The sequence below is a fragment of the Arachis ipaensis genome, chromosome B05 (genome assembly GCF_000816755.2).
Source record: "Arachis ipaensis cultivar K30076 chromosome B05, Araip1.1, whole genome shotgun sequence".
In the NCBI taxonomy this organism is placed as follows: Eukaryota; Viridiplantae; Streptophyta; class Magnoliopsida; order Fabales; family Fabaceae; genus Arachis; species Arachis ipaensis.
In genome coordinates this window covers 149,487,414-149,502,313 of record NC_029789.2, presented here as the reverse complement: position 1 = coordinate 149,502,313, position 14,900 = coordinate 149,487,414, and the positions used below count along the sequence as shown (strand labels likewise).

General features: G+C 38.9%; 2 protein-coding genes across 4 annotated transcripts; both read left to right on the top strand.

Annotated features, from left to right (window-relative positions):
* LOC107641589 (pectinesterase-like) lies at nucleotides 8,684-10,693 on the top strand. 2 transcript variants are annotated; one of them, XM_021103414.1, is made up of 2 exons: nucleotides 8,685-10,333; nucleotides 10,379-10,690. In XM_021103414.1, exons 1-2 carry the CDS (start codon nucleotides 8,875-8,877, stop codon nucleotides 10,528-10,530), a joined length of 1,611 nt encoding a protein of 536 aa, XP_020959073.1. In that variant the 5' UTR covers nucleotides 8,685-8,874; the 3' UTR covers nucleotides 10,531-10,690. The 2 variants fall into 2 exon arrangements, with proteins under 2 accessions (XP_020959072.1, XP_020959073.1); XM_021103413.1 differs by having other exon boundaries at nucleotides 8,684-10,693.
* On the top strand, nucleotides 11,123-13,994 carry LOC107645037 (NAC domain-containing protein 7-like). 2 transcript variants are annotated; one of them, XR_001621432.2, is made up of 4 exons: nucleotides 11,123-11,564; nucleotides 12,477-12,669; nucleotides 12,742-13,824; nucleotides 13,862-13,994. XR_001621432.2 is itself a non-coding variant. In XM_021103412.1 (3 exons), exons 2-3 carry the CDS (start codon nucleotides 12,510-12,512, stop codon nucleotides 13,599-13,601), a joined length of 1,020 nt encoding a protein of 339 aa, XP_020959071.1. In that variant the 5' UTR covers nucleotides 11,123-11,565; nucleotides 12,477-12,509; the 3' UTR covers nucleotides 13,602-13,994. The 2 variants fall into 2 exon arrangements, 1 of the variants encoding a protein (XP_020959071.1); XM_021103412.1 differs by having other exon boundaries at nucleotides 11,123-11,565; nucleotides 12,742-13,994.

The window sequence follows — 14,900 nt, the reverse complement described above, 5'->3', positions numbered from 1 at the left end:
CCGTAAACAAAACATTTAAAATACCCTTTTTTAATAAGGGTTTAAGTTAAAAAATAAATACCCTTTTTGGATAAGGGTCTAAGTTACCTTATGCGTGCATGCTTTTCTGATTGCGATTTTTTCGAATTCCCCTTGATCTTTTCTGGAAAACCTTTTCTTTGGCTTGTCTGTCTTTCTGAACCTTTTAGTTTCAAGGATCTTTAGGACAGCCTTTTAATTTTTCTTGGGTTGTCTTTCCTATCTCTTTCGTTATTCCTAGTACTCAATTTTGTTTTACTGAGTTTTCATGACTTAGATTATTTTTGCGATTCATTTTTTATTTCTACTCGGTCTTTTCATTTCGACTTATGAGTCGGAATGTTTCTGAGTTTCTTATGATCACCTTTTATAACCTCTTTACACCGACTTGTACCTCGTCGTTTTATCCTGACGACCATCTAGGTCGGTTCATGGGATTTTCACGTTTTGTCGAGCTTAAGTCGGCGCGTTTCGTAGAAAGAGAAAACAACAAAGGAATTTAAGAGATATTTGTAAAAAAGATCTTTATTAATTGGGGAGGTACTTTATTGCTGCTAAGGATTTGTGACAGTCTATTTCCCTTAGCCCCTACTATGATGCCTCGTTAAAAACCCTTCTCCAGAAAAAACCCTTTGGTTTTGGGAAAAAATCATGAAGTTGGGAAAAGAGTACATCAGTGAGTAGAGTTCGCTTTTAGCTATAGTACCTTTTCATATTACAAGCATGCCACGACCTTGGTAACTCGGTGCCGTCCAAGTCGGTCACTTTATAATAGCCTTTTCCTAAGACCTCATTGATTTTGTATGGTCCTTTCCAATTTGCAGCGAGCTTTCCTTCTCCTGATTTGTTGACTCCAATGTCATTTCTGATCAAGACCAAGTCACTTAGGGTGAATGCTCTTCGAATGACTTTTTTGTTGTATCTTGTGGTCATCCTTTGCTTCAACGCTGCTTCTCTTATTTGGGCTTCTTCTCGGACTTCGGGGAGCAAGTCGAGCTCCTCTTTGTGCCCCTGTATATTTCCGATCTCGTCATGGAGAATCACTCTTGGGCTTTGCTCGTTGACTTCTATTGGGATCATGGCTTCTACCCCATAAACTAGTCGGAAGGGTGTTTCTCCAGTGGCGGATTGGGGGGTCGTCCTGTAGGCCCATAGCACTTGTGGGAGCTCTTCAGCCCAGGCTCCTTTTGCATCTTGTAGCCTTTTCTTTAGCCCTGCCAGTATGACTTTGTTGGCTGCCTCGGCTTGTCCATTGGTTTGCGGGTGTTCCACCGAGGTGAACTGGTGCTTAATTTTCATACTGGCTACTAGGCTTCTAAAGGTAGAGTCGGTGAACTGGGTTCCATTATCTGTAGTAATGGAATAGGGTATCCCATGCCTTGTGATGATATTTTTGTAGAGGAACCTCCGACTTCTTTGTGCGGTGATGGTGGCCAATGGTTCTGCTTCTATCCACTTTGTGAAATAATCTATTCCCACGATCAGGTATCTGACCTGTCCTGGCGCCTGGGGAAAAGGACCTTACAAATCCATTCCCCATTTTGCAAAGGGCCATGGAGAGGTGATACTGATGAGTTCCTCCGGGGGAGCCACGTGGAAATTTGCATGCATCTGACATGGCTGGCATTTTTTCACGAATTTTGTGGCATCTTTCTGCAAGGTCGGCCAGTAGAATCCAGCTCAGATCACTTTCCTGGCTAATGACTTTGCCCCGAGATGATTTCCGCAGATCCCACTATGGACTTCTTCTAACACCTTGGTGGTTTTTGAGGTCGGTACGCACTTTAACAATGGTGTTGATATCCCCTCCTGTAGAGAATATTTTTCACCAAGGTGTAGTATTGTGCTTCCCTACGGATTTTCTTAGCCTCTTTCTCCTCCTTGGGGAGGATGTCGAATTTCATGTATTCGACCAAGGGGTTCATCCATCCGAGGTTTAGTCCGACTATCTCAAGGACCTCTTGTTTGTCTTTTACTTTTACCACGGAGGGTTCCTGGAGAGTTTCTTGGATCAAGCTTCTGTTATTCCCTCCTGGCTTGGTACTTGCTAACTTGGATAGGGCGTCTGCTCTGCTATTTAGATCCTGAGTTATGTGTTTGACCTCGGTTTCTGCAAAGTGCCCAAGATGTTCCAGAGTTTTTTCCAAGTACCTTTTCATATTTGGGTCCTTTGCCTGATACTCTCCACTTATCTGGGAGGTCACCACTTGCGAGTCGCTGTATATCATCACTTTTGTAGCACCGACTTCTTCCGCCAGCTTCAGTCCAGCAATCAAGGCTTCATACTCTGCCTGATTATTTGAAGCTGAGAATTCAAATTTGAGGGAAACCTCTATTTGGGTCCCTCTTTCGTCCACCAATATTATGCCTGCACCGCTTCCTATTTTGTTTGAGGATCCATCTACATAGAGTTCCCATGTAGTTGGTTTTTCCTCTTGGTCTCCCGCGTATTCTGCAATGAAGTCGGTGAGGCACTGGGCTTTAATCGCCGTCCGAGTTTCATACTTCAAGTCGAACTCGGAGAGTTCTATTGCCCACTGAACCATTCTCCCTGCAACATCCGTCTTTTGGAGGATTTGATTCATGGGTTGGTTCGTGCGAACTCTTATTGTGTGAGCTTGAAAGTAAGGTCGTAGCCTTCGTGAGGCTACTACTAAGGAGTAGGAAAACTTCTCTAGTTTGTGGTACCTTAGCTCAGGGCCTTGTAGAACTTTACTAATGAAATATACTGGGTGCTATCCGACCTCGTCTTCTCTTATCAGGGCCGACGAGACGGTCTTGTCTGCTACAGATAAGTATAGGACGAGGTCTTCCCCAGCTATAGGTCGGGTCAGAATAGGAGGTTGGCTCAAGAATCTTTTGAACTCTTGGAACGCCTCCTCGCATTCCGGAGTCCATTCGAACTGACATCCCTTTCTCAATAAGGAGAACAGTGGAAGGGATTTTAGTGCTGATCCTGCCAAGAATCTGGAGAGGGCTGCAAGTCGGCCATTCAGCTGCTGGACCTCTCTTAAACAGGTCGGGCTTTTCATCTCCAGGATAGCTCTACACTTGTCGGGATTAGCTTCAATCCCTCTTTGTGTTAGCATAAACCCTAGGAATTTTCCTGCCTCTACCGCGAAGGCACACTTTGAGGGATTTAGTCTCATCCCGTGTAACCTTATGGTGTCGAAGACTTGTGAGAGGTCTGCCAAGAGATTGACTTCTTTCTTGGTCTTTACCAGCATGTCGTCGATGTATACTTCCATTAGACTTCCAAGGTGAGAGGCAAACACCTTATCCCCTCCTCTTCGCCGACCTGTATCTCCTCTGTTCTTCCTCCCGGTTGTGGACGCAGCTCCTCTTTAGCCCTTGCGCCTCCGAGCTCTATTGTATGAACTTCTCTACCTTTTCCTCTCAGGTTTAGGCTTTCATTGTAGCATTTCCTTGCCAATTTCTGATCTCCCCTTACCGTTGCTATCCCCGCTGAGGTCGGGAATTTCATACAAAGGTGAGGAGTGGATACCACCGCTCCGAGTCGATTAAGGGTAGCTCTGCCGATTAAAGCATTGTATGCTGACCCTACATCGATGACTATGAAGTCTATACTTAGAGTTTTTGATTTTTCCCCTTTTCCAAAAGTGGTGTGGAGGGGCAAAAATTCCAGTGGCTTTATTGGCGTGTCACCTAATCCGTACAAGGTGTCGGGGTAGGCTCTTAACTCTTTTTCATCCAACCCTAGTTTGTCGAAAGCGGGCTTAAAAAGAATGTCCGCTGAGCTTCCTTGGTCTACTAGGGTTCTGTGGAGATGAGCATTTGCTAGGATCATAGTTATTACCACTGGATCATCGTGTCCAGGGATTATTTTTTGCCCATCTTCTTTTGTAAATGAAATGGTGGGGAGGTCGGATGACTCTCCTCCGACCTGGTAGATTCTCTTGAGATGCCTTTTGCGAGAGGATTTGGTGAGTCCCCCTCCCGCGAACCCTCCTGAGATCATATGGATATGTCTCTCCGGGGTTTGTGGTGGTGGGTCTCTTCTATCCACATCATCTCGCTTTCTCTTCCCATGGCCGTCCGACCTTTCTATGAGATATCTGTCAAGCCGACCTTCTCTAGCCAGCTTTTCTATCACATTTTTGAGGTCGTAACAGCCATTTGTGGAGTGACCATATATTTTATGGTACTCACAGTAGTCGCTGCGGCTCCCCCTTTTTTATTTTTAATGGGTCTGGGGGGTGGCAGCCTTTCGGTGTTACAAATCTCTCTGTATACATCCACTATAGAAACTTTCAGAGGAGTATAAGAGTGATATTTTCTTGGTCTATCGAGACCGAGTTCTTCCTTCTTCTTGGTTTCCCTCTCCCTCTCTTTTGTTGAGGGAGGGTGCCCAGGTCGCCAGCTCAGGTCTCTCAACTTAGCATTTTCCTCCATGTTGATGTACTTTTCAGCTCTTTCCTGTACATCACTTAGAGAGATGGGGTGTCTTTTGGATATGGACTGTGAGAAGGGACCTTCTCTGAGCCCATTGACTAACCCCATTATGACTGCCTCAGTAGGCAGGTCTTGAATCTCTAAACATGCTTTGTTGAACCTTTCCATATAGGCTCATAAGGATTCTCCGACCTCCTGTTTTATTCCCAGGAGGCTTGGTGCATGTTTTACTTTGTCTTTCTGGATAGAGAACCTCATCAAGAATTTCCTTGAGAGGTCTTCAAAACTGGTAACCGACCTCGGGGGGAGGCTGTCGAACCACTTCATCGCCGCTTTTGACAAGGTTGTCGGAAAAGCTTTGCATCGCGTAGCATCAGAAGCGTCAGCCAGATACATCCGACTTTTAAAATTGCTCAAATGATGTTTTGGATCAGTGGTTCCGTCGTAGAGGTCCATATCGGGGCTTCTAAAGTTTCTCAGAACTTTTGCCCTCATTATGTCCTCACTAAAAGGATCTTCCCCTCCTAGGGGCGACTCTTCTCTACTGTCACGGTCGGTCCGACCTTTGAGGGAGGATTCTAACTTTAAGAGTTTTTCCTCTAATTCTTTTCGTCGATCCATCTCCTCTTTTAGGTGCTTTTCTATCTCCCTTTGTCGCTCTCGTTCCTGTTCTAATTGTTCCAAACGACTTTGGTGGACATGGACTAATCCCATAAGCTCAGTTGCGTGGGACTGTCCGTCCTTCTCTGACTCACGGCCTTCTAAGGAATTCACCTTCGGGGTTTTGACTCCGGAGGTTCCTTCTTTGTGTTGATCGTTGGTTTCCTGATGGAGGGTTAGGTCCGCGTCATTATTTCCGGTATCCAGATTCTCTTGTTCAGAATCTGTTTCCACATGACCCTCCTCAGGGGATCTGTCCGCCATCACTGGTTGATCTCTCGGGTCCCCGGCAACGACGCCAATGTTACGGTAGGTAACCGGAGATTAATGGGCTGGATAGCGTTGGTTGGCCCAATCGTCTGAGGGAGGAAGCCTTTGAGAGGGTCTGCGCCTTGGGGGCCTCCATCCGACTTGTGAGTACGAATGAATGGGGGGTGGTACCTGCAAGGACACTCCGATGCCTAAGTCAGCAAGAGTGTTAGCAGGTCTAGAGAGTATTGGGACTTAGAGATACCTGAGGGGTGTCAGTGTATTTATAGTGGTGAACCAATAACCACCATTGGAGTAGTGCCACTTTTCTAGGGTGTTAACCGTCCCTTTATCTTAGGGAAGTTAAGATATGGCCCGTGGAAGTGGTTAGAGAGATTCTAGGGGTAGTTACTCATTCAAATGAGTGCTTATCTGCCAGCTAACCCTCGTTCCCGACTTCTTTAGAGCAAATCGTGACGAGTACCGACTTCGTAGTGGCTGATCTGGTGAAAGGTGAGGTCAACCCTTTGGGTTGGGCCTTTTTTACTTGGACCCTGGGCCTTAATTGTTGGGTCAGGATATGAACACATATCAAATCAAATTATTAATATGCACCTCAAAATCCTGCCACGTATATGTGAAGCCATCATTCTCCAGCATTACGGTCTGAATTTGTTCTTTAATTACTTACCTACAAAGATGGCATATTGAAAGTACATATTTTGGTGCCTTGTGGTGGCATGCGACATTATTGTGTGAAAATTCGAGGAAAAAAAAAAAGATAACATACCAACTACGGAATGAATTTAATAAGAGAGAGCCAACAAGATAATTAACAAAAGTAGTACTAATTATTTTCTTTGTTATTATTATACAGGATTGAAGTATTCAGCACAAGAAGGAAAATGATACTCACGATTAGAAAAACAAAAGTTCTAATAATAATTTTTTTTTTATAAAAAAAACTACTCGCTATATATATAAACTTCAAGAAGATTGCCTAGAAATTAAATCACTAAGAAACTATCATGTTGATATAATTTAATTAGATCACAGTCTCATTGCCTCATGCACAAACAAGGAAATTTCTCACCGCAATAATTTTTATTTTTGAGCGCTATGCAAAGTTATCTCATTATTGCTAAGCCAGGGGATTAGTTATTTGGTTAATGAGATCTAAATTACCTTTACCATGGTTGAATTTTGGCCCATACACGAAATTTTCAAACAACCAAAATAATCATTATAAGCAGTAATAGCTCTGTACTTTTATCTCAGTAATCACCAACTTATCCGAAACTACGTGAATAATCTTTAAAGTAGTCCAAGATGAATTAATGGGATTTCTGGTATCAATGTTCCGAAGACAATATGCATGTAAAAGGAAAGAAATAAAACAACCCCAAAGACTATCAATTAAAAATAAAAGATGAAAAGATGTGAATTATAATTATATGGAAAAGTATAGGTAACCAATAACATTGGTGAACAATGTGAACAATAGATATATCGAATGTTCATTTCACTAAGTATATGGATAATTATTCTAATATTAAAATTTAGATGAATAATTTGGATGTGTAATGTGTTTTTATTTTATTGATAGTTGTTCATATTGTTCAAAAAAGTCATTGGTTATCTAGCATTGCCCATGTGTAGTACTATTATTGCTAGCAAAAATAAAATAAAATTTAATCTGAAAAAAAAATAGAATGACAAGAGTATTGTTTAATAAAGAGAAAATACTCATATAATCTATAGTGGTCATCATACCTAAATAATATTAAGGAATTTGGTGTTGGAAGAGCTTTCACTGTAAGCCTTGAAAATGAAAAAACCTTTTATGGAACCATGCCTAATAGAGGTACAAATATTCAATATTACGTGGTGATCTACCGGGAAATATTCAATAATATTATGTGTGTGATCTCAACATCAAAACTCACAGTTTTTTAGTTGAGAATCCAATTTTGAATCTTTGGCCACCGTTAAGTGATGTAAATTGAATAGAGATCTACTTTTTGTTCGTAACGCATAGATTGCGACTTTACGCCTGAATTTGTGAATGAATATAATTATTGGTAATAAAATAAAGACATTTAAATTTTTTTTTAATATACAAATATCTGGGTAAAATTTCATCTAATTATGTTAATTTATAAATAATTTAGAAAAACTAAAATGGCTTATCAATATAAAGTAGATTTTTTCTTCCAGTTGTGTGTGTATAATGTATAATGTATATATATGAAAAAAGCATTTTATTGTATTTTAATATAGAACAATTTTTATAATAATACATACTATATATGCTGCTTCATTACTCAATATCAGATATAACTTGAGTTAATTAATTTTGCATTTTATTTGCTATTTGTTTTTTTTATTTTTTTCGAGAAGTGCTAGGTAAACAATAACTTTTTTGAACAATACGAATAATTACCAATCAAATAAAAATACACTACACTTTTAAATTATACACCTAAATTTTAATATTAAAATAACCATCCATACACTTAATGAAATAAATATCCGAAATATCTATTGTTCATGTTGATTAATATTTTCATTGTGTACGTGTACTTTTCCTTTTCCTTTTCATAATGACTGCTCATGAGTTATATTTTGGTTTAATTGTACATTCATTTTGAACTTACAACTGACGACTTTAATATTAGGAAAAGTATATATACATATGATGAAGACCTGATATATAAGGTGATACATCAAGGAGTTATTTCCTGGTGAAGATAATTATATATATATAATGCAAAGTCAAAATGTTTGAAATTATGAATTGCTTAATGTGCAACCAAGAGCACATGGGTTACGGCAGAATTGAGATATGCATGCTTGAATTAGACGCAGAAGAATGCAACTGAATGCAAGTGAAAATGGTTACTACGTTCAAAGCAACTGCTCCTTCACCTGTGCTTGAAGAATTCTGCTCACTAATGGATAATATATAGTATTTTTGTTGATCAGCATTATGCATGCATTTTTTGAAATTAAAACTAGCATACAACTTGGGACCAACTCAACGTAACCTTTTTTCCTCATCCTCATCATAGCCGTCGCAGATAATAACTTGGTAACCAAGATTCGTTTCAGATTTTGCTCTCAGCGACAGACACTTGTTTGTGTTTTTCTTGCACTTGCAATTAGCGACTTCTAGTTCTAGCTAGCTACGACATTCTTGCACCTGCTAAGCTTTTATTCCTTTTTTTATTCTTTACTTGAAATCTCAATAATCACAGTTTGCATTGTAATGGAACTCTATCTGCCACTATTATCTTATTATTATTGGATTAAACACACGCGTCTTTGACATTCACACTCCACACCCAAAAACATACATATATAAACTTGTCAGCACCCTCCAAATTCCAAAACCAATCAACTCAAAACAAAAACAAAAACACATTGTTGGAGCAATCATCAACCAATCGAACTCGACCTAATTATTATTGTTTCTTAGCTTTCATACATTCAGTATCATTCATTCATTCATTCACTGGAAAACTAAAGGCAATCATGAGAAGAACAATGGTCATCGTCAGGCTGTTATTGCTGGTATCTTCACTTGTCTTATCGGCATCAAGAAGAGTTCCTTCTTCTTCTTCTTCTTCTTCTCATTCTTCTGGTAACATTGATTGGTGGTGCAACCTAACGCCACACCCTGGAACATGCAAGTACTACTTAGGTCAAAGCAACCAACAGCACACAACAATAATGAAGCACAAAACCGAGTTGAGGAGGATGCTTGTGAAATCTGCATTAGAGGAAGCAACCATGATGCAAAAGGAAGCACATGGTTTGGACCAAAACTTGATCAAGACAAAGAACCATGAAGCTGTGCATGGCGATTGCTTGAAGCTCTACGACGACACCATCTTCCATCTCAAGCGTACCCTGGAATGCCTTAACAACAACAACTGTTCAGCAGTTGATGCACAAACATGGCTCAGCACTGCTCTCACAAACATCCAAACGTGTCAAACGGGTGCACAAGAACTCAGCGTTCAAGATTTCAAGGTTCCATCTAAGAACACCAATGTCACTGAGATGGTGAGGAATAGCTTAGCCATCAACTTGGATTTCGTCAAGATGATGAAACAACAACCACATGCAAATCGCACATTACCAGAAGCAGAGGAACAAGAAACAGAAGAAGATTTTCCAAGCTGGTTTTCCGGTCACGAAAGGAAGCTTCTTCAATCTGGCTCTAGCGCGATAAAGGCTCACGTTGTGGTGGCGAAAGACGGATCGGGGAATTTCAAGACGGTGCAAGAAGCGCTGAACGCGGCGGCGAAGAGAACCGTGAAGACAAGCAGATTTGTAATATACGTGACAAAAGGAGTATACAAAGAAAACATAGAGGTGGAGAAAAACAACGATAACGTGATGCTGTTTGGTGACGGCATGAGAAACACCATCATTACCGGCAGCAGAAGCTCTCAAGACGGTTACACAACATACAGCTCCGCAACCGCCGGCATAGATGGGCTTCACTTCATCGCAAGAGACATCACTTTCCAAAACACCGCGGGCCCACGCAAGGGCCAAGCTGTGGCCCTGAGATCCGCCTCCGACCTCTCTGTGTTCTACAAGTGCGGCATTGTGGGCTACCAAGACACGCTCATGGCCCACGCGCAGCGCCAGTTCTACAGACAGTGCTACATCTACGGCACCGTTGACTTCATCTTCGGCAACGCCGCCGTGGTCTTCCAAAACTGTCACATATTTGCAAGAAAGCCCCTGGATGGGCAGGCCAACACCATCACCGCACAGGGCCGAGGGGATCCCTTCCAGAACACCGGCATCTCCATCCACAAATCAGTTATCAAAGCCGCACCGGATCTCGTTCCTGTTTTGGACAAGGTTCAGACCTTCTTGGGCCGGCCCTGGCAGCAGAACGCTAGGGTTGTTGTCATGAGGACTTATTTGGACTCTCTTATAAGCCCATTGGGCTGGGATGAATGGAATGGATCTGACTTTGCCAAGGATACTTTGTATTTCGGAGAGTACGAGAATTCTGGGCCTGCTTCCGATACAAGCAAAAGAGTGAAATGGCCCGGTTTTCATGTGATATCAAACCCAAAAGAAGCGTCACAATTCACTGTGACTTCTCTTCTTGCTGGTCGCACCTGGTTGCCTACCACATCTGTTCCCTTCAGCTCTGGCCTCTGATTCTCGTGTAGTTTGTTTTCAGCGTTCATTCTTTTGTACATTTGAGCAAGCGAGAGAAATTATTATTTGTGTGTCTTTGATCGAAATTAAATTAAATTAAATTAAATTAAATTATTATTTCAATTATAACCTACTCGATGTATTCTATCTTTTGTATGAGTTAAGACAAATGAATGAAATGATGATTGCCACTTTTATAAAGGATGTTGTGCAAAAGGTGAATTATATATTATTAGTCTAATTATTATAAGGCCAACAACAACTAATTAACCATCACACTTTTCAGCAACTCACTATAGCTCTTTCATTTGTCCATCATATATATATATATAAATGTTGTAAAATATGAAAAACCAATAATAATGGTACAAATTACACTTATATTAGGTAGATGAAGAGATGAAGATGATGATTATTATGAAGGAGTGTGGGCGTGGAAGCTGGCTGCTCCATTACGTCAACTTATCCCTTTTTGTGTTTGTTTCTTTCTTTTAAGATTTGGTGATTGGTCTGAGCCGTTACGTTAGTTCCTCTTTCATTCATTCAGCGCTTAATAGCAAAGATTAGTATATAGAGATAGAAAAAGACCCTTAGGCCTTAGCTAGCATGTTCTCTTGTTAAGCACTCTTTGTTTGGTGGCGGGTAGAAACAAACACTTTGTGATCCCTTATGCCATATTTTCTGCCACATTTTTTTGCCCGCTTTCGCTTCTAAAAGCTTTTCCACCAATTCAGTCCTGACAGTGAGACATGGATCATGACACAAATACAATACATCCATTTATAGAATCACCTAAGATCATATCCTTTATTTAGTTTCATTGCTACAAAACCAAACACACACAATTATTTGTTTAGGGTTAGGGCTAGCTACTTCATTCTCTATACTTGATCCAACAACATCATAGGTTGCACAAGAATCAAAGTAGACCAACAAATCATTGAGGACATTTGTCTGAGTTAGGAGCTTCATGATCTTGGGAGGCAGATTTGTGACTGCACCACCCTCATCTCTTATTACCTTGCTTCATCTCTGTGAGCTCTCTCATCGTACTTTAATTTCTGTGCTGTCTCTTTTTTTTTTTTTTTTTTATAAAAAAATATAAGACTCGAACCCGCAACCTCTTAATTAAGTATGGGGAGATTATGCCATTTGAGTTATTACTCATTGGCATTTCTGTGCTGTCTCTTGCTTCTTAATTAATTAGCTTAAACTATATATTTTGAGAATATTCATATTTAGTTGCATATATATAATACTCATCAGTCACCATTCATGCTTTCCTTTCGAAGAAATTACTTAAGCTAATTAGTCAATATAATAATATTGTCTCATATCTATGTCCCAATTCTTAATTTATGTTTGGAACACTTAGAAATTAAAAAAGATAGCGACAATCAATTTTTGTTTAAATATTTTAACTGAAAAGTAATTTTAAGATAATTTACTATGTTTTGAATGTATGAAAAAAGGTTATTTTTAAGTGGACAATTACAAAAAATGGATATGAAATAATATTATTTAATATTTAATATTTGATAACAAATTAATAAAATCATTAAAATTGAAAAAAATAAACTTTTACTTATACTAATAAGTTTTAGAGCGTTGCTTTTATTTATAAGTTGTATGGTAGCTGAAATTATTGGTTAATAATCTATTTTTTTCTACTCTTCCCAAACATGTTCTTGATTTGCCATTTCCCATTTGTGTCTGGTTTTGTGATTGAGCATGTTACTTTGTATCATTTGGAAGCATGGGTCATGAACTAGTGGGAACAGCAATGAGTGGCATTAATTACTTTAGTATTCATGTGCAGTAATATACAAATAAATAATATATACTGTGATCTATATTGTGTTGTGCATGTGTCTAATATATAACGCCGCATAATGTAATCATGACGATGAGTTTTATTGATCTTAAAATGAATTATTGAATTGCAGATTAACCATTGATCAGAATCAGATAGAGAGAAGATGAATACATTTTGTCATGTTCCACCGGGTTTTAGGTTCCATCCGACTGATGAAGAGCTCGTTGATTACTACCTTAGAAAAAAAGTTAATTCAACTAGGATTGACCTTGATGTCATCAAAGATGTTGATCTCTACAAAATCGAACCCTGGGATCTTCAAGGTAACATACATATTGTACTACTTAGATTTAATTATTTAACAAAAGATGCTTATTAATTTGATGAATATATAGAGCTATGCAGACTAGGAACAGAAGAGCAAAATGAGTGGTACTTCTTTAGCCATAAAGATAAAAAATATCCAACAGGAACTCGCACAAATAGAGCAACTGCAGCAGGGTTTTGGAAAGCAACAGGGAGGGACAAAGCTATATATTCCAAGCATGATTTGATTGGGATGAGAAAGACTCTCGTCTTCTACAAAGGTCGAGCCCCTAATGGCCTCAAATCTGATTGGATTATGCACGAATATCGTCTTGAAACGGATCAAACTGCGGCTGCTACTCCTCAGGAAGAAGGATGGGTTGTGTGTAGAGTGTTCAAGAAGAGAGTGACTTCCATTATGCGTAAGATGAGTGATCATGATTCCCCTTCTTGCACTTGGTATGATGACTCCTCTTTCATGCACCAACAACCAGATCATCACTTTGACAACTCTTGTTCTTCTTCATCAAAGCACCAACTAATCCCTAATAATAACTGTGATGTCTTCTACCAACAACACAACAACAACAACTTGCCTCTTCATCATCTTCCACTTCTTCATCAAAATAACAATAATCCAATCATGGCACCACCATTTGCTGCTATTAATAATAATGAAACTACTGCTTTTCAAGAACAAGGGAAAAGCTTAATTCATCATCAGGCACTACTCTATGGAAATTTAAATGAAGAGCAAGCTTCTTCTTCAGCTGCTGCTGCTGCTGCTGATTGGAGACTTGTTGACAAGTTTGTTTCATCACAGCTTAGAGAAGATCATCATGTCTCCAAACAAGAATTGATGATGCCAGAAAATACTAATAATAATAATAATGATAATGGTGCCTCAACATCAAACTCAAGCTGTCCAATAATGGACGTGTGGAAATAGTGCCTCTTCAATTCTCTGCTTCTGCTCCAATTCGTTTTGGATACATGGGTACATACATATATACAAAATAATATAATTAACAGGGTTATTATTATTGATTAACCAAGACGGATCCAAGTGTTGGTTGTTCAAATTCCTGTACATAATAAACGAAATGACTGTAACTTTACATTAGCATGGATTAATTAAGTTAAAAGTTTATTCAAATAGTCAGTCATATATAGTCCAATCAGTAGAAATTCATATATTTCCCTAAAGAGGTAAAACCATGCAGGATTTACACATTTCTTTTAGGGTTTAAAGTTGTATTATTAATTATTGTTTGCCATGAATCATGGGCTCTATTTAGTAGTCCATGTTCAAACATCTGTTCATATATATCTCTATTCTCTATGTATCTTGCATTTCAAACAAATTAAACAGTTAATATATAGCTTATATTAATAATTCTTCAGTAGACTTATATTGTTATCTTTTCCTTTATTCACCCTGGCATATATGTATGTACAATCCCGCTACGTTACCAACAACATTTTTGTCAACTTCTGCCAACTCTTGTTTATAACTGTGTTTAATGGAAGTGTCTTTGTGGATGTGTCTAATAAAAATATATTTTTTATAGTTGTGTCTAATGAAAGTGTCTTAATATATGTTGGTACCCTATACTTTTTCATGTACAAATGAATTAAAGGAAACAAGAGATTAAAAGTAGGTACACTGTAATGATTGGTTATGGTCCTTGGTGGAGCATCAAGGCTATATATGCTAATACGATAAAGAGTTTAGGGAACTTAATTTTGTATATTAAGGAGAGGTTTTTTCTTAACCACTGAGATCCGGTCCCAATTACAAATGGCAACAAATTATGATATATAGCACGCATGCTTTGCTGCCAAGTCTCGCAATACATACATTATGCCTTAACAATCTCTCACAGGTTTACAAGGCAAGCAAAACATTGAATATATATAGTTATTTGATGTGTCATCAAGTCATAGCCACTTATTATAGAGCCACAAAGGCGTCCTTCATATATATATGTATGCGTAACTTCAAAGACTTTTACAACAGTTTCTTTAAGATCATGACAATACATAGCTATGTCTAAGTTTGTGTTGCATAGATAGAATAGCACTATGTAATAACAATCACATATATAAAGTGCTGCAAATCTACACCTAATGTTGGATTTGGAGGTATTATTGTGCATGCAAAGGGAATTCTTATTTTTCTGAATTGGGTCAGTTTAAAACCAATTAAAGAATTCACCAATTACTTTTAATTGATACATTTTTACAG

Excerpts from the sequence above, each read along its gene's own strand:
- LOC107645037 (XM_021103412.1), top strand. The coding sequence starts at position 12,510 with ATGAATACATTTTGTCATGTTCCACCGGGTTTTAGGTTCCATCCGACT. Across the intron at positions 12,670-12,741 it reads CGAACCCTGGGATCTTCAAG|AGCTATGCAGACTAGGAACA; the intron begins GTAACATACATA and ends ATGAATATATAG.
- LOC107641589 (XM_021103413.1), top strand. The coding sequence starts at position 8,875 with ATGAGAAGAACAATGGTCATCGTCAGGCTGTTATTGCTGGTATCTTCA.